Here is a 21,159-nt window from a genome sequence, read left to right on the forward strand (position 1 = left end):
GGATTGCCCCAGGTTGCATCACCTCTGGGTCTCATGCATTTATTTCCTGAAGACATTATACAAGTGCTCTAAGAACTGTTCTCCCTTACTAGTCAAGCACCACAGGGGAAGGTCAAACAGGGTTATCAGCAGTCTGAACATTTTTACTGTGCATGTGCCATGGTTTTTGTGGTCAGAGTTTCTTGTTCAGATGCTAGAAGTTTCTGTTTTAGATGCCATTTCTTCATGTTCATATCTCATTAAGTGCAAAATAAAGAGGTATATAGGCTGTCTTTGGGCCCAGGCTTGTCTTTCCTGCCTCATACTCAATCCTGTTTGTATTTCAAAATAGCTGGGCATGAAAGATGGAAGAGGTTGAAGGTCCAGAGACAGTAGTTGGGCTCTATCCCTCTTCTGCCTGGAGTCAGCCACAGCAATGGAGGAGGCAAGAGAATGTAATGTTTAGGAACATGGAAATGTGGTTCAGACAAAAGTGGTTTAGATCCAGGCTCGGCTATTAGTATCTATACCATTTGGGGGGAGTTATTTAACCTCTGTTAGGGTCTATTTCCTCGTCTGTAAAGTGGTAATATTTTTTAAATTGAAGTGTCAGACTTTATTTTTCTGGGCTCCAAAATCACTACAGATGGTGACTGCAGCCATGAAATTAAAAGACGCTTACTCCTTGGAAGGAAAGTTATGACCAACCTAGATAACATATTCAAAAGCAGAGACATTACTTTGCCAACAAAGGTTTGTCTAGTCAAGGCTATGGTTTTTTCCTGTGGTCATGTATGGATGTGCGAGTTGGACTGTGAAGAAGGCTGAGCGCCGAAGAATTGATGCTTTTGAACTGTGGTGTTGGAGAAGACTCTTGAGAGTCCCTTGGACTGCAAGGAGATCCAACCAGTCCATTCTGAAGGAGATCAGCCCTGGGATTTCTTTGGAAGGAATGATGCTAAAGCTGAAACTCCAGTCCTTTGGCCACCTCATGTGAAGAGTTGACTCATTGGAAAAGACTCTGATGCTGGGAGGGATTGGGGGCAGGAGGAGAAGGGGACGACAGAGGATGAGATGGCTGGATGGCATCACTGACTCGATGGACGTGAGTCTGAGTGAAGTCCAGGAGTTGGTGATGGACAGGGAGGCCTGGCGTGCTGCGATTCATGGGGTCGCAAAGAGTCGGACACGACTGAGCGATTGATCTGATCTGATAGTTTATTTACAATGCTCCAGGTGTACAGCAGTGAGATTCAGTTATATATATTCTTTCTTAGATTCTTTTCTATTATAGGTTATTACAAGATATTGAATATAGTTCCCTGTCCTATACAGTAGGTCCTTGTTCTTTATTTTATATATAGTGTATAGTAGCTTATATCTGCTTACCACGTACTCCTAATTTATCCCTTCCTCCTTTCCCCTTTGGTAAGCCTAGATTTGTTTTCTATGTCCAAGTCTATTTCTGTTTTGTAAATAAGTTCATTTGTATCATATTTTAGATTCCACATATAAGTAATATCATATGACATTTGTCTTTCACTTCACTTAGTATGATAATCTCTAGGTCCACCCACGTTGTTGTAAATCACATTATTTCCTTCTTTTTATGGCTGAGTAATATTCCATATTATATAAATGTATGTAGTATGCTGTGCTAAGTTGCTTCAGCTCATGCCCAACTCTTGGCGACCCCATGGACTGTAGCCTGCCAGGCTCCTCTATCCATGGGGTGGTCCAGGCAAGAATACTCGAGTGGGTTGCCATGCCCTCCTCCAGGAGATCTTCCAGACTCAGGGATTGAACCTGCATCTCTTGGATCTCCTGCATTGGCAAGTGAGTTCTTTACCAGTAGCTCTACCTGGGAAGCCCAGTGTGTGTATACACACACACACACACACACACACACACACACACACACACACACTCAGCATCTTTATTCATCTGTTGATGGACATTTTGATTGCTTCCATGTGTCTTGGCTATTGTAAATAGTGCTGCTATGCATATTGAGGTTGTAGAGTGGTGATATATATGCCCACTTTATAGCCATGTGGAAAGATTTAAATAAGGTAATGTGTGACAAGGGTTTAATATAGTGCTTGGGACAAATTAAGCACTAAATGATAGTGATGATGATGGTGGCAACAGTCTGTCTCCTCTCTGAAATACTTTAGTTCCCCAGTGCAAGCTTCTATGGTGTGGTAGTGGTCCCTACAAGGAAGGACAAAGCCCTAAGGGGACGAGATCCAGACAGAGGGCTGTCATTTCCCTTCTAACTGCCAGGTCAGTTGTATAGGTTACAACTTTAAGAACTTTGGCAAATGTCTTTCCCTTGTACTAATTTAAAAAAAAAAGCAAAGCAGTCATAGTACATTTGGGTCTTTAACTGCCTCTCTTAAAGTCCAGAATTAGAAGAGTTCTTTATCATGGGATGTGAGTAGGACTGCTCCAGAGGAGGCTCTATTAATCAACACAAGGTTCCTAAAGGCCTTCTGTGCTTCCAAGAATCCCCAGGAAGGGATCTCAATCCAAACCTCATGGTTTCCTCCATATGAAGTTCTGTTCCTGATCTCAGGAGTCAGTCTCCTACTAAGTGGACCATATAACTAATCCTCTTATTAACCTCTCCTAATGAGAAGGGAACAATTATTTCCACTTGCTCTATGGCCTCAGATTACTGTCTCTTAGCCATAGTGTATATAGTGTATTTCAAGAACCAATAAAATAGAGGTTTATTCTATTTTCTTATACTCTTAAGTTCAGGAATTGAAGATTTCTTGACTAATTATGTGTATTAATTAGTTTTAGGAACTCTGCCCTTCTCTCTCCTCAAAATTAGCTAGCACACCTGAATAAGCCAAAGGGAGCTATCTGTCTGTCACTAATGCTGAATAACTAACTGCTTTTAGGGGTTCTGCTAGCAAGTTCAAATGAGTTAACATATATTTCAGTTATTAATATGGCTAATACTACTAGTTACATATATAATATTACTAATTATATAAATGACATCAAACTATAGATCAACTGTACATATTATTCTTTTACAATGCTTTTGATCTTGAAATAATTATAGATTTGTAAACAGTTGCAAAAAAAAAAAAATGTATGGAGAGGTACCATGTACTCTTCATCCAGTTTCCCTCATTTTTCAAAACAGTTTTGGTCTATATTATTCTGAAATATGCATTTTCCTTTTTTGAAAAAGTTTTTCTTTTTTAAAAAATAGCTCAGTTGGTAAAAAATCTGCTTGCAATGCAGGAGACCCAGGTTTGATTACTGGGTCGGGAAGATCCCCTGGAGGAGGACATGGCAACCCACTCCAGTATTCTTGCCTGGAGAATCCCATGGACAGAGGAGCCTAGAAGGCTACAGTTCATGGGGTCGCAAGGGTCAGATATGGCTTAGTGACTAAATCACATCACCACAAGGTATAGCTGTATAATAGTGTATAAGTTTCAGGTGTACAACAGATGGCAACCCACTCCAGTGTTCTTGCCTGGAGAATCCCAGGGACGGGGGAGCCTGGTGGCTGCCGTCTGTGGGATCACACAGAGTTGGACACGTCTGAAGTGACTTAGCAGCAGCAGCAGTATTCATTCATAATTATTATAAAATATTGGCTATATTCCTTGGCTTGTACAATATATCCTTGCAGCTCATTTATTTTATACATAATAGTTTTATGGCTTAATCCCCTACTCCTATCTTGCCCCTCCCTGCTTTTCCCTCCCCACTGGTAACCACTAGTTTGTTCTCTGTATCTGTGTGTCTCTTTCTTTTTCATATATTCACTAGTTTGTTTTAACTTTTTTTTATTTTTTTAATTGAAGTATAGTTGATTTACAATGTTGTGTTATTTTCTGTATAGCAAAATTACTCAGTTATACATATATTCAGTTCCGTTCAGTTCAGTCACTCAGTCGTGTCTGACTCTTTGCGATCCCATGGACTGCAGCACGCCAGGCCTCCCTGTCCATCACCAGCTCCCAGAGCTTACTCAGGCTCATGTCCGTCGAGTCAGTGATGCCATCCAACCATCTCATCCTCTGTCGTCCCTTTCTCCTCCCACCTTCAGTCATTCTCAGCATCAGGGTCTTTTCAAATGAATCAGTTCTTCACATCAGGTGGCTTTAGGATATTAAATATAGTTCTCTGTGCTATAGCTTAGGACCTTTTTGTTTATCCTTTCTGTATGGAACAGCTTACATCTGCTAACCCCAATCTCTTACTTCATGGCTCCCCCAACCCTCTCCCCCTTGGCAACCATGAGTCTGTTCTCTATGTCTGAGTCTGCTTCTGTTTCCTAGATAGATTCACTTGTGTCAGGTTTTAGATTCCACATATAAGTGATATCATATGGTATTTGTCTTTCTCTTTCTGACTTACTTCACTTAGTATGATAGTCTCTAGTTGCAACCATATAATCCTCACAGGACCCGTGTGAGTCCTTCAACAAGTAATCATGGAGTTACCTGTCGTCTTATTTGCCAGGCTCTGTGGCTACAATATAATAAATAAGGTAGACTTAGTCCTTTCCTTTTTGAATCTTAACGTTCTACTGAATGAAAACAGATATAAATCTCTGAACAAACAGATACTTGCTGATTCTAAAGACTACAGAGAAAGCACATTGGGTGATATAATAATAATGGGAAGAGTTGAGTTAAATGAGGTAGTAAGGAAAGAATTCTCTGAGGAGAGGACATTTCAGCTGAAATCTGAAGAATGAGAAGGGAATCCTTGGGGGGTAATTACTTCAGGTAGAGAAAATGGCAAATGTAAATGCCCTGAGGTAGCAAATAGTTTGATTCATCTTAGGCAGAGGTCTCCACCCTTTTTGGTAGCAGAAACTTGGTTTCGTGGAAAACAATTTTTCCACAGACTGGGGTGGGGGTGGGGGTGGCGTGGGGATGATTCAAGCACATTACATTTATTGTACACTTTAATTCTATTGTTATTACATCAGCTCCACCTCACATCACCAGGCTCTAGATCCAGGAGGTTGGGGACCCTTGATCTAAGGTACTGGAAAGCAAGGGAATGTTATGTCAGTTTCATCTCAGTAAAGGTGGGTGGGGTGGGGGGAGGTTCCACTGTAAAATCTCATAGCCAGCCTTTACAAATGAGCCTTGAGAGGAACAAATGTGTGGTGGCTGCACCTAGCTTTTGCAGAGTTTGCCGTGCGCAGACCTTGTTCTGTCTCTGTACAGCCAGGTATCTACAATAAAAGAAGGAGAGAGGGAGGGAATAATGCTGCAGTGACACCTTTGTTCCTGTGTACTACTCTGTTCTTGGTAAATGTCTTTGTGGAATAGATTCCTAGAAGTGGAACTGCTGATTTCAAAAGGAATCTGCTCTTGAAATGTTGATGGATTCTACCACATTATCATCCCCCAAATGATACTAATTTGCACTCTCAGCCTGTAATGGCTTTTTTTTTTTCTCATAGTTTTATGAAAACTTCCCCCCCAACATCCTCAATCTAATGGAATGAGAACAACTATGAGGGAAAGAGTCAAAAGTAATTTTTTAAAATTTAGATCTAGTTGACATGGAGAGATAACAAAACAAATTAGTGGTATGTTAGATGTTAGGTCTAAAGGGGTTAGCAAAACAGAGTTACGGTTCTAGAACCTGTGGAGCTTATCGTCTATGAAGTGCTGTCCAACAGAATTATAATGTGAGCCACCAATGTAATATAAAGTTTTCTAGTGTCCACATTAAAAGTATAAAAAGAAACAAGTGAAATTAATTTTAATAGTGTATTTTATTTAATCTAATAAGGCAATGGCACCCCACTCCAGTACTCTTGCCTGGAAAATCCCATGGATGGAGGAGCCTGCTAGGCTGCAGTTCATGGGGTCGCTAAGAGTCGGACACGACTGAGCAACTTCACTTTCACTTTTCATTTTCATGCGTTGGAGAAGGAAATGGCAACCCACTCCAGTGTTCTTGCCTGGAGAATCCCAGGGGCGGGAGAGCCTGGTGGACTGACGTCTGTGGGGTCACACAGAGTCAGACACGACTGAAGTGACTTAGCAGTAGCAGTAGCAGCTAAAGAATCATCGTTTCCACATGAAATCAATATATAAAAATTATTGAGATATCTTATATTCCTTTTTAATGCAAAGTCTTCAAAACTGTGCATGAATTTTACACTTATAGCACATCTCAATTCAGATTAGCACGTTTCGAGTGCTGAGTAGCCACATGTGGCTAATGGCTATCATGTCATTACTGTGGTGCAGTGTTTTCCAACTGTGAGTTGACATTCTGTGGTGGAAAATGAAACAAGGGATCCAGCCGGCACTGAAACAAATAAACCAAAAACTGAGATAGACTAGAATACAAAATAATAGTTTGTATTACATGTAGTAAGAGAGGATGTTGGCCAGGGCAGCAAGTCTGAAGCAGAGCTCAAAGGACTGGAGTGCAGGGTGGTCTGCTCTGTGTCTTGTACTTGGCAGGGTGTCGATGGGAGCCCAGGGAGCGCTGGGCAGCCCTTTGCTTTAGTGGCTAAAAGAGCCACTCAGTTGGCAGTTCTCTTAGGATCTAACTGCGGGAAAGAGCTGGATAGGTTTTTGTCAAGAAAGTTTAAGAAAACAATCTGTGTTCTCAGAAAGTTTCTTGATTCTTTCTGTCTGTGGTGATGGCTGAGAAAAGCTGGTCTGGAGAAATGATTTTCTGGACTGAGAGATAGAGGACCTGGATTCTCTTTACCAATTTCCCATGATTAGCAGTGCCAATTCAGCCAAGTGGTCTCCTGGTGCCAGCTTTAGGTGCCTGTAAATTGATTCTCAAGGAGTAGTATGTTAGGTAGAGTGTGCCTGTGATTATAGAGAGTGATGTGTTCATTACATGGAGTATAAACACTGGCACCACTAACTTACCGGAAATGAATATTTTCCTTGTCAGGATTCAGAGAAGATGTGCATTGAAATCGTCTCCCTGGCCTTCTACCCAGAGGCTGAAGTGATGTGTGATGAGAACGTGGAACAGGTGTACGTGGAATACAGGTTCTACGATCTGCCCTTGTCAGAGACGGAGACTCCAGTATCCCTGAGGAAACCCAGAGCAGGAGAAGAGATCTACTTCCACTTCGGCAAGGGTGAGGTGTCCCTCATGATCAGCAGGAGGGGAAGCTGACAGTTGTTTAGCCTGAGGGCTTCTGATGGGGTGGATCTAACCGTTTTCTTTTATTTATCAAAGTAATATATGCATATGGTTTTAAAATATCAAATAGGCCTAAACAGATTTTTGATTAAAATAAAGCAGTCCTTGGAGTATTACTCAGCCATTAAAAAGAATACATTTGAATCAGTTCTAATGAGGTGGATGAAACTGGAGCCTATTATACAGAGTGAAGTAAGCCAGAAAGAAAAACACCAATACAGTATACTAACGCATATATATGGAATTTAGAAAGATGGTAACAATAACCATGTGTACGAGACAGCAAAAGAGACACTGATGTATAGAACAGTCTTATGGACTCTGTGGGAGAGGGAGAGGGTGGGAAGATTTGGGAGAATGGCATTGAAACATGTAAAATATCATGTATGAAACAAGTTGCCAGTCCAGGTTCGATGCACGATACTGGATGCTTGGGGCTCGTGCACTGGGATGACCCAGAGGGATGGAATGGGGAGGGAGGAGGGAGGAGGGTTCAGGATGGGGAACACAGGTATACCTGTGGCGGATTAATTTGATATGCGGCAAAACTAATACAATTATGTAAAGTTTAAAAATAAAATAAAATAAAAAAAAATAAAAGCCACGTGCTGTTACAGAAAAAAAAATAAATTAATTAAAAAAAATAAAAATAAAATAAAGCAGTCCTTTGCTCCACTCATTCTCTACAAATCACTCCCCCTCACCCCTCTCTGACCCCTTCTTCAGTCCACCACTCCACTTTTCACTTTTTCTGCTATTTCTTCTTTCTTCTGTTATTTAACCCCATGTTTCTGAGGAAATCATTCTTTTGCAGTTTCCCGATTCAGTAATTTTAGACCTTATCTGCTGACTTCCTATCTTGTCACATAAAATTTGTCTCTCTTACATCACATCCACGTTCTCTTTCTCCCGTACAGTTGGATCATAATTTTATTCAATTTTTAAGTAATTGTAATTGTTTCTGTTGTGACTATGTAAATATTCTTATAGAGCCAAGTTGTACACCATGATATAATTTCTTTCTTGTATTATTGTGGTCTCAATTTTTCATTTTCTTTTTTTTTTGTTGTTATACCTGTTGTGATTCTTTCTACATCCTCCAGCAGATTTTTAAATTTTCAAATAAACAACCTATCATATAATTTATCTTTTTTTTTTTCTGAAGATATCTCTTTATCTTCTTGTTCTTCTCCTCTATTATCCCACTGCTGCCCCATTTGGAGAGTTTAATTCTCTTTTATTACTGCATTTCTTATCTCCTGGGTCCTATGTCACCCTCTGTCTGATTTATTATATTCTAATGGATCATGTTTTTGAGTAGCTTTTAAAGAAAGAGTACATTGAAAATAAATATTTTGAGACAGTCTTGCATGAAATCTCTATTCATGCAAATAAATCTATTCTCAAATAAATCCATATATTTATTTGATTGATGATTAGACCAAGTATAAAAATCTATGTTGAAAACATTTTTCATTCATAATTTCAAAGCTGTTGGTCCATGATCTTCTAGGTCCAGACTTGGAGTCTAGCTCTTATGTGAAAACGACCTCCTTCCTCCCCAGAAGACTTTAATATTTTCTCTTTAGTGTTCTTAAATTTCAGAATCATGTGCATGTATGTTCTTTAATTGTTCTGGCCATTCAGTGGGCTCTTTAAATCTGGAAGCTCATGGCTTTTAGTTCTAGGAAACTTGTTTTCCTTTCTCTGATAACTTTGTCCCCCTACATTTTCTTATTTTCTTAGTAGAATTTTGGATCTTCCAAATTGATCCTCTAATTTTATCACTTTCCTCCTTTAACTCTATCTCTGCTTTTTTCTTTATTTCTCTTTTTCTTTTTGGACAGGGGTAGGAGATACTTCCTTAATTTTATCTTCCAGTCATTGACTAGGTTTTTTTTTTTTTAATTTCTAATAGCTGCTTCTCATTCTTTATTATTCAACCCCTTATCCCACCCCTGACCTTTAAAAAAAAATGTATCCTATCCCTGCATCATAGTTTGGCACGTGACCCGAACTCCCATCTCGCCTTCCCAGCCCCCGTGTGCCCTTCTTTCATCCTTTCATTTGCCTCACGGTCCTTAATAGCAGCTGCAGAAAGGAAGAATACCTCCAAGATTTCACACAGCCCAGTGGGCAGAACTCCATCATGTGGCCAAACCTAGCTAAACTAGAGACTAGAAAACAGGCAAATTTCTTTGAGGCTGCAACAGTCCTGTGTAAAAATGAGGAGGAAGAGGGGAATGCATGTTGAATCAGGCACCTTGAGTTGAACCTACCTCAAAACCCAAATTTCTAGGCAGCCCTAAAAAAAAAAATCAGTCTCCTAGAATGCTTCCAGTTGAGGAGTCGGGGGAGCATATTTATCTTGGCCTTTGGCAGAACAGCTTACAACATAGATTGTAAGGCTTCCTTTCTATCAGTACTCGAAGCATTTTCTTAAAGGGCCACAAAGTAAATATTTTAGGCTTTGTGGGCCAAACAGTCTCTGTCACAACTCTTCAACTCTATCGTTATAGTTGGAAAGCCACCACACAGGAAAGAGATGGCTGTGTCCAATAAAAGTTTATTTATGAAAACAAGTAGCTGGCTCCTGGGCACCCATGCTTGCCAGGTGTCTGGTTTAAATCACTGTTTTGCACATACCATTTATGAAAGTCTTAGTGCCCAAATAGCAACAGTATATGATTCTTTTCTTTTCTCCCACTTACCCTTAATACAGTGATAGATCTGGACCCAGTGGAGCAAAAAGAACGGAGGCAGTTTCTGTTCACCATGCTGGTTGGAGAAGATCCTGAGCAAAGACAGTAAGCATCTGCTTCCTATTTCTAAAGATAGGAGACATCACACAAGAATTCAGGAGTCTAGTTTTGTGCTGATGTGAAGTATTTTAATAACTTCTTTCATATTAATATTCTCCTAATGAGTAATTTATGCTTGTGACTGACTACCTGATAAATTATGTAGTCTCATAGATTAGTTCATTTCTCACCCATGCCAGCCTCTGATAAGCGCTTTTTTTTTGAGGCAGCAATTGGTGTCAACACTCAGTGCCCCCTACAGAAAGGACACACTGCCTTGACGCTCTAGGATAATTTGATTCATTTCTTGCCAACACAATACCATTGTTAGCTTACCAAATTTTATGCATTTATAATAGCAATTTTATATTTTGAGTTAAAAATGATTTCTCTACAGGAATACTTTGAAGTAAAATCTAAGTCTACTCTTAAGTTTTAGGAAAGCCGACTGTCATATTCCTATAATCCGAGGAGCCCTCCTTTTAGAGGTTCCAGATGAAATGCGTTGGATATACATAGACTGAAAATTTTTTCGTTGTCTAGCAGAATTTTGAAAATCAGATTTATATGGACATCTATTTTTTGTTTGTTTTTGTCAGAGTCTGGCAATCTTACCTCCTTTCCTTGTGTGTGAGTAAGAACTAGTATGGGACTGGTGTTCTAATCCATTACTTTTCTAAAAGCTCAATGAAAGTGAAAATGCAAGTCACTCAGTCATGTCCAACCCTTTGTGACCCCATGGGCTGTACAGTCAATGGAATCCTTCAGGCTAGAATACTGGAGTGGGTAGCCTTTCTCTTCTCCAGGGGATCTTCCAAATCCAGGGATCAAACCCAGTTCTCCTGCGTTGCAGGCTGATTCTTTACCAGCTGAGCCACAAGGGAAGTCCAAGAATACTGCAGTGGGTAGCCTATCCTTCTCTGGGGAATCTTCCTGACCCAGGAATCGAACTGGGGTCTCCTGCATTGCAGGTGGATGTTTTACCAACTGAGCCACTGAGGAAGCCCTGAAAAGCCTATAGTGGGTAGCATGTTGCCTTTGTAGTCACACAGACTTGGTTTTGAATCTTGACTCTTCCAGTTACTAGCTCTATGATGTTTGAGATAATACTTAACCTGAAGGCTCCAGAGAGGATGCTGCAGAAATAACGTAGTTTCCCTAAGGCTTTCGGTATTGCATGCAGCAAGTGGTGATGCGAGTTACCTGTTTCCTGGGAAAGCTGAGGTGGAGGAGTCAGCATTATCCCTTTGCATTGTTGAACTTCTCAGTACTGATACAGAAACATAATTACAAATACATATTGCTTTGTGGCCATAAATGCATCACTTTTGGAATTTCTTTTCAGCTTCTCATATTTAACTGTGATTTAAAATGCTTGAATTTTTGGTCCTATTCTTGCTCCTGTAGAACTATGGGCCACCAATATTTGCTTTTTAAAAATGAATAGGAATATAAAATATCCAGAAGAGGCAAATCCAGGGAGACAGAAAGGAGATTAGTGGTCACCAGAACTGAGGGAGAGAATGGGGAGTGACTGGTTAAGGGTGTAGGTTTCATGGTGGTGAACATGATCTGGAATTAGATAGTGGTGATGTTTGTACAACATTATGATTATACTAAAAAAAAAACCACACTGAATTGTACACTTTACAATGGTTAAAATAGTGAATTTGTGTCATGTAAATTTTACCTAAAAATTTTAATAGGTCTCAGTTTCTGGAATTCAGTATCATTCTTTGCTAGACTAATACCATCAGCCTCCTGTATCTGCAGGTTCCACATCCATGGGGTCAACTAACAATGGATGAAAAATATTTGAAAATACAATTCTAGATTCTAGGATGTTCCAAAAAGCAAAATTTAACTTTGCCATGTACTGGCAACTATTTACTTAACACTTAGGTTGTATTTACAACTATTCATAATAACATTTACACTGTATTAGTTATTATAAGTAATCTTGAGATGATTTAAATTATATTCTATATGCAAATCCAACAGCATTTTATATAAAGGACTTGAGCATCTGTGGATTTTAGTATCTGAGGTGGGTTCTATAGTTAATTGCTCACTGCTTGGGAGGAACTGTGATATGTATGATCTTTACCGTATCATCTTCCAAGATTTACAACTCTTACTTTTTTATATTCATTTTGTAATTCTGTATTGTTTCCTTTACTGTGCTCAGGCTTGGTATTAGACTGTTACTTACAAATATAAAAACCTCTTCTAATTTCCATAACCTTGTTTTTTGTGTAACACCTCCACTGCCCATTTCTAATCTTTCAGCAAAGCTGTAAACCATTTTACAAGGAAATATATCTCAATAGTTTTGAGAAAATTTAATCAATTAATTTACCTCAAGTCTTAGTTCCCTCCAAGCCTGTTGTTACTTTGTAAGTCATACCAATTTTAGTCTTTTGCCATTGCATTCTTATAAGATGGAGGAAGAGTGATTCAGGAAATACAATGTATAATTTATGATTACTTTTATCCCTTTTTTAAGTCTATCAGCAGTACTGAGTTAAATGGATATTTTCTCCTTTAGTTTAAAGTTTACAGTAGTAAGTGATCCTATTGAGGACGAAAAGAAAGAATGTCAAGAAGTAGGCTACGCATATCTGGAACTGTGGCCGATGCTGGTATCAGGAAAAGACATCCTAGAGCAAGATCTAGACAGTGAGTCATACTTTTGGTGCTCTCAGTTCTACTTATGTCTAAGGGAATAATCCTAATAATGAATACTTTTGACTTTTAATACATAATTACTACATAGTTGAAGAGACAATTTGGATTGAAACCCCTACTGCTGTTTTTCTAAATCACTCCTCAGTTGTATATCTTCTCCCATATATCTCCTGGCAACTAGCACCTATTATGAATCTCCAGTATTTGAGACAGGGAGATTTTGAAAAGACAGTTTTACTTTCAAGCAAATTTAAACATCAGCCTTTCTGACATCCCTTATCCAATCTGTTCTGAAACTGTCTTATCTACTGTGCATTTCCCCTAACCCATCCAAAATGGTCCTCTTTGACTCTAATAATGTCTTCGTCCCAACATTAAGTGTTCTGAATCTGTCCCTACCTCCACTGTAGAAACTTCAGAACCCTTTTCTCTCCTGAATTACTGCAATAACCTCATAAACTACCTTCCCTGATTTACTCATGCCTCCTTAGAATATATTCCTCAGAGTGGAGTCACTTTTTTGGAACCCAAATAAAACACTGTCATTTCTAATACCATCAATTAAAATCACATTTTTTTACAAGACAAATGGCCTGTTACGATCTAGATCCTGCTTATCAATATAGCTTCATTTCTGCCAAACTTGTTTTCAAACTTGTTTTCCAATCTTGGCACATGCTGTACATGCTTAGAGTATCTTTTACTTTTTGAAGACAAAGGGATTGTCTTCAGAAGGCCTTTTCTGATTCTTCCATTCTGGATGAGGTGCCATGTCTGTGTTCCCAAAGCATCCTGAGTTTTCATCCCAGCACCAGCTATACTATATTGTAATGATTGTTTTCCATCATCTTCCATCAGAATGAGTCCCACTAAAATGGGAGGTAGTAACCTTGTGTAGTATCCCCAGCACCTAATGTGGAAAATAATTTAATATAAAATATTAAGTATTTAAGTGTTTTTCAGTTGAATGATACAGATGTCTGGTGTTTTTTTCCCTTTCCCAACAGTTGTTGGCCCTGAAGATCAGGCTACCCCCATAGGAAAGCTCAAGGTGTCTCTTCAAGCTGCTGCTGCCCTCCAAGCTATTTACAAGGAGATGACTGAAGATTTGTGTTCCTGATGGAACAAGTGCTAGTCCACTCTAAACCCTGAGGGAACCATGGTCAAAAGTCTCTTATAAAGTAACTTGCTCTACTATGAATTTTGTTTACTGTGATATCTTAACCTAATCATGAAAGTTTAGAGGGATAAAAGTTCCTTTTTGTGATACTAGATGGGTAAAGAGAATTATTCTCTATGCCTTAGCACTTTTTTAGGAGAGAAGCAGGCTTGCTTTTAGGAACTGAACTGCAAAAGAATTGTCACAGAAGGTGAATTTATAAAAACAAAACAACAACAACAACAAAAAAAACCACAGTTTATTTATCTTTTAGTTTTTCCAAAATTGAAAATATCAAGTCCTACTGCTAAGGAGAAAATAAACAAACAAATGAACAAAAATCCGAGACCCCTCCCCCCTCTTCTCTTAAAGTCACAGAACACAGAAGGAACTGCAGTGGGACAGGTGGGTGCAGAGAACCAGGAGGGAGAGGATGGCAAGATAAACTCCCCAAATACTTAAAAAGCTGTTCAACAGAAACTGTGATAAATACAGGACAATGCAAGACAAGTAAAAACAAGGAGCAGCAGTGACGAGAGGCTGTGTTGCAGATGTGGCCTCCCTTCCTCTTCTCTTTTCTCATCAGGGTATTCTAGGCCCAAGGCATGACTTGCCCCTTCCAGATCTAAATGTTGACTCCTTTGAGCCTCCTTCTAGATTTCACTAGAAGCAGTACATGAGGCACAGCCATTCTTTCCTCATACATCAGAAAAGAAACAATGGTAATTCTGCTTCCACCATTGTACCATGTGTGAATTTATAAGGAAGATGAAACTGAGCCAGGGAGTATCACTGCTTCTTACGTCTTCCAAGGCAGTAAAAATACCTCAGAATCTGCCTGAGGCAAGAAAGCAGGAAAACTTAGATGGAGATACCAGCCTGATCAGCCTATCTCAAGTTGTATTGCTTACACCATTAGCAAATTCCAAGAACCTTTTCTTGAGTTCTGCAAAGATGTGTCTTAAAGAGACGTGAGGAAGGTCATGGCAGGCGGGTAAGATGGAGGATCGCATCTGCTGGTCAAGAGCCATGGTACAGGCAGCAAAGGTCACCTTGTACCAATGTCTTGGAAATACAGCTTTAAGACATCAAAGAATAAGATGTCAGAAGCCAACAATGTCCTGGCAGAAGGTGACAGGAAGAGAGAGGAATGAAACGGTATTTATTAACAGCGGAAGCCTCTGCCCTTCTTCAAGAACACCTCCTCCCTTGCCATCTGGATGGGGCCATTGGCACGTGTCCTGGTGGGCCTGGAATTCCCCGAGTAGCTTGGTCCACACAAATGGCCCCCTAAACCCATACACAAATGGCAAAACTTCAAAAGGAAAAAAAAAAAAAAAAAAAAGGAAAAAATACAGTTTCTATGTCATGTAAAATTTTCAGGGATTGGCTGTAGGAAGAATGGAGCTGAGGGCCAAAGTTCTGAAGTTACTTCCTCTTTTTCTTGGGAGGCGCAGAGCTGTGTCTGGAACCTCGGTTAGAGCCTCGGCCTGAACTGTGCACAGATGCCTTCCTCTTTCGGCTCATACTTCGACTCTGTTCTTCTTCTTCCTCATAGCGGCTTTCACGGTCGGCTAAACAGAAGAACGAGGCACTAGTTAGCTAGATGTTAGCTTTAGGTATTTAACGCTATTGTACACAGCATGAAATAATGCAGAGAACATACTTTGCAGTCAGACTTAACTTTTAATCTTTTCTCAGTTGCTTATTAGTTGTATGATCTTGGGCAAGTACTTAACCTTTCTGAGCCTTGATTTACTTATAAAATGGAAAACTGTTTTAGGCTTAAAGGTAATCTATGCAAAGGACCTATCACTATGCTTGGGCTATACAGTACAGTAGTATGTAACTTACATTTGGTATTTGGTTTCAGAGTAGTTAAAACTAGTACTACAAAAACATTCTTAACCTGGAAGAGGGCCATAAAGCTAGACTACTATCTGACTTAGATTTGGAAACCAAACAGCCTAATTTTGGAGTCTGACAAGACTATCCTGGCTAAGGACCCACTGAGGGAGCTGAGCAGATGAAAAAATCCTCCAAGTCGGCAGAGTTGTGCCCTGGAGAGTACAGGTGCATTCCAGACCTCATTTGCTCTTCTGGTCAATGACGCTGTAGCTGTGACTCCACATCAGCTTTACACTGTTCTTATGCTACTTTTATCAGGCAAATAATATCTCAAAATACTGAAATTTGTGCCTCAAAAAATAAAACAAAAAAATTTACCTTTTCGGGCTTCTTCCTCCAGTTCATCCCAATCCTTTCCACTCTCTTCTTCACTGCCCAATGATTCCTTGGAATAATCTGGAATAATATTAAGCATGAATTACTAGACTGGAAACGGAATGGAATGATAAAATTATTCCCTTCAAAAGCCTGTAGAAATTGCCTAAGGTTAGGAAGTCATGAACATTTGTCCCTATGAAGACTCACCTGATTCTTCAGCTTCTGATGAATAATCTTCATCACTGTCCTCCTCCTCTTCTTCATAGTCTTCCTCTGAAGGATTAAAAGTCTCATCTTCGATTTCAGACTCGGAATCTCCTTCCTCAGCATCACTCCCCTGGTGAGTTGGAGCATAATACTAAATACTGGGTGTTTTTTTTTTTAACTTACTTCATTAATAACTTAATTAATTCAATCCACTGAGTGCACCAGCATTATTTCTATTTTATATGAAAAATGAAATAAAAAAGACCTAAACCCCTGAGTAACCAAGAGATAAAAAGACTTAATTAAAATTACTAGTAAGATATAATAATTAGATAACTTTTGCAAGACGATTTGAAGTATTTTCTCTGAAAACTAAAAAATTCATTCAAACAGTAGTTTTTGTAATTTCAAAGAAACCTTGTGAGTGGCTACCAATGCCCAATTAATTTATCATTTACCTGTAAAACTAACTTGAAGAAACAATACCAAGTTATGCTCAGAACTTCTCCCATTTGATTGGTCCCTTACGTACTGTTCATATGGCATTCTCCTAACTGCCCAAATGATAATGGGCAACACTATGCATCAGAAAAGAAACCCCACACTCACGCACCTCACCCTCAGGTTCCAGGAAAGACCAGCCACCTTGTTCAAAGAAGCCCTCAGGGTCATCAACAATGGTCTTCATAATTTTAGTCCAATTGAGGGACTGTACTCCTTCTGTGTATTTTAGGTCACAGGAACTAAAGAAAAATAACATCAAAGTAAAAAAAAAATCAATCCTCCATACTCAGCTTTTGGGTGTTTTTTTTTTTTTTTTGGTTTTGGCCATGCCAAAAGAGCAGAGTCTTAACCACTGGACCACCAGGGAAATCCCACCTCTATACTTTGTGAGAACATCCAGTGTCATGTTGGTCATTAGCATCGTGGAAGAGCAGTACCCTTTTCACTGCCAAAGAGCTGATATCTGGTCTCCCAGAGCACTAGCGCTCACGACAGAACCCCATTAAAAAAAAAAATTACTTAACATGCCTTGTGTTAAGAAATGTTCAAATAACATTTATCCACTTCTGTTGAGGTGAACAATCAATATGGGTGGGGGAAAAAAAGAAAAGCAGAACACAGTAATGGTAAGGGCCATAAGAAGAAACCGTTAGCATAAAACCTGAGCATGTGCTTAGTTACTCAGTCGTGTTAGACTCTTTGCAACCCCATGGACTGTAGCCCGCCAGGCTCCCCTGTCTATGAGGATTCTCCAGGCAGGAAAACTGGAGTGGGTTGCCATGCCCTCCTCCAGGGGATTTTCCCAACCCAGGGATCAAACCCAGGTCTCCCACGTAGCAGGCAAATTCTTTACCATCTGCGCCACCAGGGAAGCCATAAAACCAGAGATTCCAGCATAAATCCTTTATGGGCACAGTCATATACACTGACGCTTTTGCTTCTAGCTATGATGGAAGTGACAAGGATTAGATTTACCTTTTCACCCAAACAACCAGAAAACTGAACAAAGTATGGAACAACAGTTTTCAAACACTAGATACTAAGCAGCACTAGACTAAAATCCCAATGGAATGAACAGCAACGGGAATGGTTAAATAAGTAAGACTTTCTCCTCCTCATTTTGTAAATTCAGGAATAGCTGTTTTGAAGCCAAAATAATGACAACTGTGGAATTCATAGCATATTAAAAGCAAAATGTATGGTAATAATAACAGAAAGGATAGAAGAAGAAAAATGGAAGCATAAGAACCTTCTAACAGACATGGTCTATTATCTGAATGCAGACTCTGACAAGTTAGAGGTGTAGCTCATCAGCAAACTAGGAAGATGATTGTAAAGAAGAAAAGCTTATCTTTGACAAAGGAGGCAGAAACATACAATGGAGAAAGGACAATCTCTAACAAGTGGTGCTAGGAAAACTGGTCAACCACCTGTAAAAGAATGAAACTAGAACACTTTCTAACACCATGCACAAAAGTAAACTCAAAATGGATTAAAGATCTAAATGTAAGACCAGAAACTATAAAACTCCTAGAGGAAAACATAAGCAGAACACTCTCTGACATAAATCATAGTAAGATCCTCTATGAACTTCCAGAGTAATGGAAATAAAAGCAAAAATAAACAAATGGGACCTAATTAAAAGCTTTTGCACATGAAGAAAACTATAAGCAAGGTGAAAAGACAGCCTTCAGAATGGGAGAAAATAATAGCAAATGAAACAACCAACAAAGAATTAATCTCCAAAATATACAAGCAGCTCATGCAGCTTAATACCAGAAAAATAAGTGACCCAATCAAAAAATGGACCAAAGAACTAAACAGACATTTCTCCAAAGAAGACATACAGATGGCTAACAAACACATGAAAGACACCCAACATCACTCATTATCAGAGAAATGCAAATCAAAACCACAGTGAGGTACCATCTCATGCTGGTCAGAATAGCTGCCATCAAAAAGCGTACAAACGATAAAGGCTGGAGGGTGTGGAGGAAAGGGAACGCTCTTAGACTGTTGGTGGGAATGCAAACTAGTACAGCCACTATGGAAAACAGTGTGGAGATTCCTTAAAAAACGAAATAGAACTGCCATATGACCCAGCAATCCCACTGCTGGGCATATATACTGAAGAAACCAGAATTGAAAGAGACACGTGTACCCCAATAACTCTTTATCAGCTATTAAAAAGAATGCATCTGAGTCAGTTCTAATGAGGTGAATGAAACTGGAGCCTATTGTACAGAGTGAAGTAAGTCAGAAAGAAAAACACCAATACAGTATATTAACACATATATATGGACTTTAGAAAGATAGTAATGACAACCCTATATGCAAGACAGCAAGAGAGACACAGATTAAAAGGTAGACATTCTCAGAATGGATTAAAAAAAAGCCAAGGCATGAATGCAACCTCAATGTCCACCGACAGAGGAATAGACAAAGAAAATGTGGTACATACATACAATGGAATATCTCAGCCATTAAAAAGAATGAAATAATGCCATTTGCAGCAACATGGATGCAACCAGAGATTGTCATACTGAGTGAAGCAAGTCAGAAAAGGAAATATCATATAACATCCCTTTATATGTGGAATCTAAAAAGACACGATACAGATGAACTTACAAAACAGACTCACAGACTTAACAGAACAAACTTATTATGGCTGCCATAATAAGTTATGGATAGTTAGGGAGTTTGGGATAGACATGTACACATTGCTGTATTTAAAATAGATAACCAACAAGGACCTACCATATAGCACATGGAACTCTGCCCAGTATTATATGGCCACCTATATGGGAGGGGAGTTCTGCAGTTGAATGGATACATGTATATATATATATGGCTGAATCCCTTTGCTGTTCACCTGAAACTACTACAACATTGTAAATTGGCTATACCCTGATACAAAGTAAAAAATTAATAAAGCTACAAGTCTGTAGTAATATCATACTATGTAGATTTCAAAACAAGGACTATTACTAGAAAAAGAAAGGACATTTCATAACGATGGAGAATAAAATTCAATAAAAATTGATAAACCTCTAGACTGACCAACAAAAAGAGCAAACTATTAATATTAGGAACGAAAGGGGTAAAAGTATTGCACAAACACTAGAGTTGACAGCTTCGACAAAATAAACCAGTTTGTTGAAAGATACAAGTTGAATTTATGTAGAATAGTCAAAATAATAATAGCCAACTTTGAAAAGGAACAAAATGGGAGGACTTACACGACCTAATTTCAGGATTCATTATAAAGCTACAGTATTCACTACAGGGTCAGTGTAAGAACACACACAAACCAATGGAGCAGAAAACACGATCCAGAAACAGCCTCTCCTACACGTTCTTTTTTTAAACAAACATGCCAAGTAATTCAATGGGTAAGGAATAATCTTTTCAAAAAATGATAACTAGAATAACTGGCTACATATACACAAAGTACAAACCTTCATCCTTACACCACAGTAAAAAAAAAATTAACTCAAAATGGATCACAGATATAAATATAAGACCTAAACCTATGGACCTCTAGAAAAGTTTTATGACTTTGGGTTAGGCAAAATTTATCACATAAAGCCATAAAAAGCAGAAATTACAAAAGAAAAAGTTGATTAAACATCTTTCATGGAAGATTTACACTTTTGATCTTCAAATGATATTTTAAGAAAATGAAAAGACATAGAAACTACTGGAAGAAAATATATGCAAAATGTGTTTTAGGAGGGACTTTATTTAGCCTAAAAAATTCTTAAAATTCAGTAGTAAAGCAATCTGATTCTTAACATGGGCAAGAAACATGAATATACTTCATCAAAGTATAGAATGACACACAGCATATGAAAAAATGCTCAAAATCAACGGTAATCTTGGAAACGCAAACTGAAAGCACAATGAGAAAGCCGCCCACCACAATGGCCAATAATGAAAAGACTGATAACACCAGTGTTGGTGAGGATGTGGAGCAGCTACAATTCTCACATACTACACGTTTTCCAGCCACTCTGGCAAAGGATTTGGTAGTTTCTTATAAAGCTAAACATATACTTAACCATAAACCATGACACAGCAATCCCACTCTTAGGTCTTTATCCAAGAGAAATGAAAACGTATGTCCATACAAAGACCTGTACATAGTGTTTATAACAGCTATTCCTAAGAGTCCCCAAAGGGAAACAATCCTAATGTCTATTAACTGGTAGATGGATAAATAAAGCAGGGACTCTCCAGACAATGGGGAACTCCTCTGTAATAAAAAGGAGTATGCTAATGATGTGCACAACAACTTGAGTAAATTTCAAAAGCATTATGCCAAGTGAAAGATAAAAAAAGGTATAAAACACTACACACTTGTATAATTGCATTTATGTGCAATTCTAGATGAAGCAAACTGTACAGTGACAGAAA

At 38.8% G+C, this 21,159-nt stretch overlaps 2 protein-coding genes across 10 annotated transcripts in view; one reads left to right on the top strand and one right to left on the bottom strand.

Moving 5' to 3' along the window:
* The window catches only part of RPGRIP1 (RPGR interacting protein 1), a 74,697-nt gene extending 60,849 nt beyond the window's left edge, over nt 1-13,848 (top strand). For 8 of the 9 annotated variants that reach the window (XM_044925267.2, XM_044925266.2, XM_025260539.3 and 5 more), the window contains 4 exons: nt 6,901-7,093; nt 9,881-9,965; nt 12,508-12,638; nt 13,655-13,848. In XM_044925267.2, the coding sequence (XP_044781202.2) occupies nt 6,901-7,093; nt 9,881-9,965; nt 12,508-12,638; nt 13,655-13,767 (522 nt within the window). In that variant the 3' untranslated portion in view covers nt 13,768-13,848. The remainder of the gene's footprint in view (nt 1-6,900; nt 7,094-9,880; nt 9,966-12,507; nt 12,639-13,654) is intronic. The other variant, XM_044925270.2, reaches the window with a different exon arrangement.
* A 202-nt stretch (nt 13,849-14,050) lies between these two features.
* SUPT16H (SPT16 homolog, facilitates chromatin remodeling subunit) overlaps nt 14,051-21,159 on the bottom strand; it is a 35,008-nt gene continuing 27,899 nt past the window's right edge. The window contains exons 23-26 of the mRNA XM_006062095.4: nt 16,853-16,982; nt 16,240-16,369; nt 16,033-16,110; nt 14,051-15,380 (exon numbers count right to left, since the gene is read on the bottom strand). Coding sequence (XP_006062157.1) covers nt 15,235-15,380; nt 16,033-16,110; nt 16,240-16,369; nt 16,853-16,982 — 484 coding nt within the window. The 3' untranslated portion in view covers nt 14,051-15,234. The remainder of the gene's footprint in view (nt 15,381-16,032; nt 16,111-16,239; nt 16,370-16,852; nt 16,983-21,159) is intronic.

Source organism: Bubalus bubalis, chromosome 11 (assembly GCF_019923935.1).
Source record: "Bubalus bubalis isolate 160015118507 breed Murrah chromosome 11, NDDB_SH_1, whole genome shotgun sequence".
NCBI classification, from domain to species: Eukaryota; Metazoa; Chordata; class Mammalia; order Artiodactyla; family Bovidae; genus Bubalus; species Bubalus bubalis.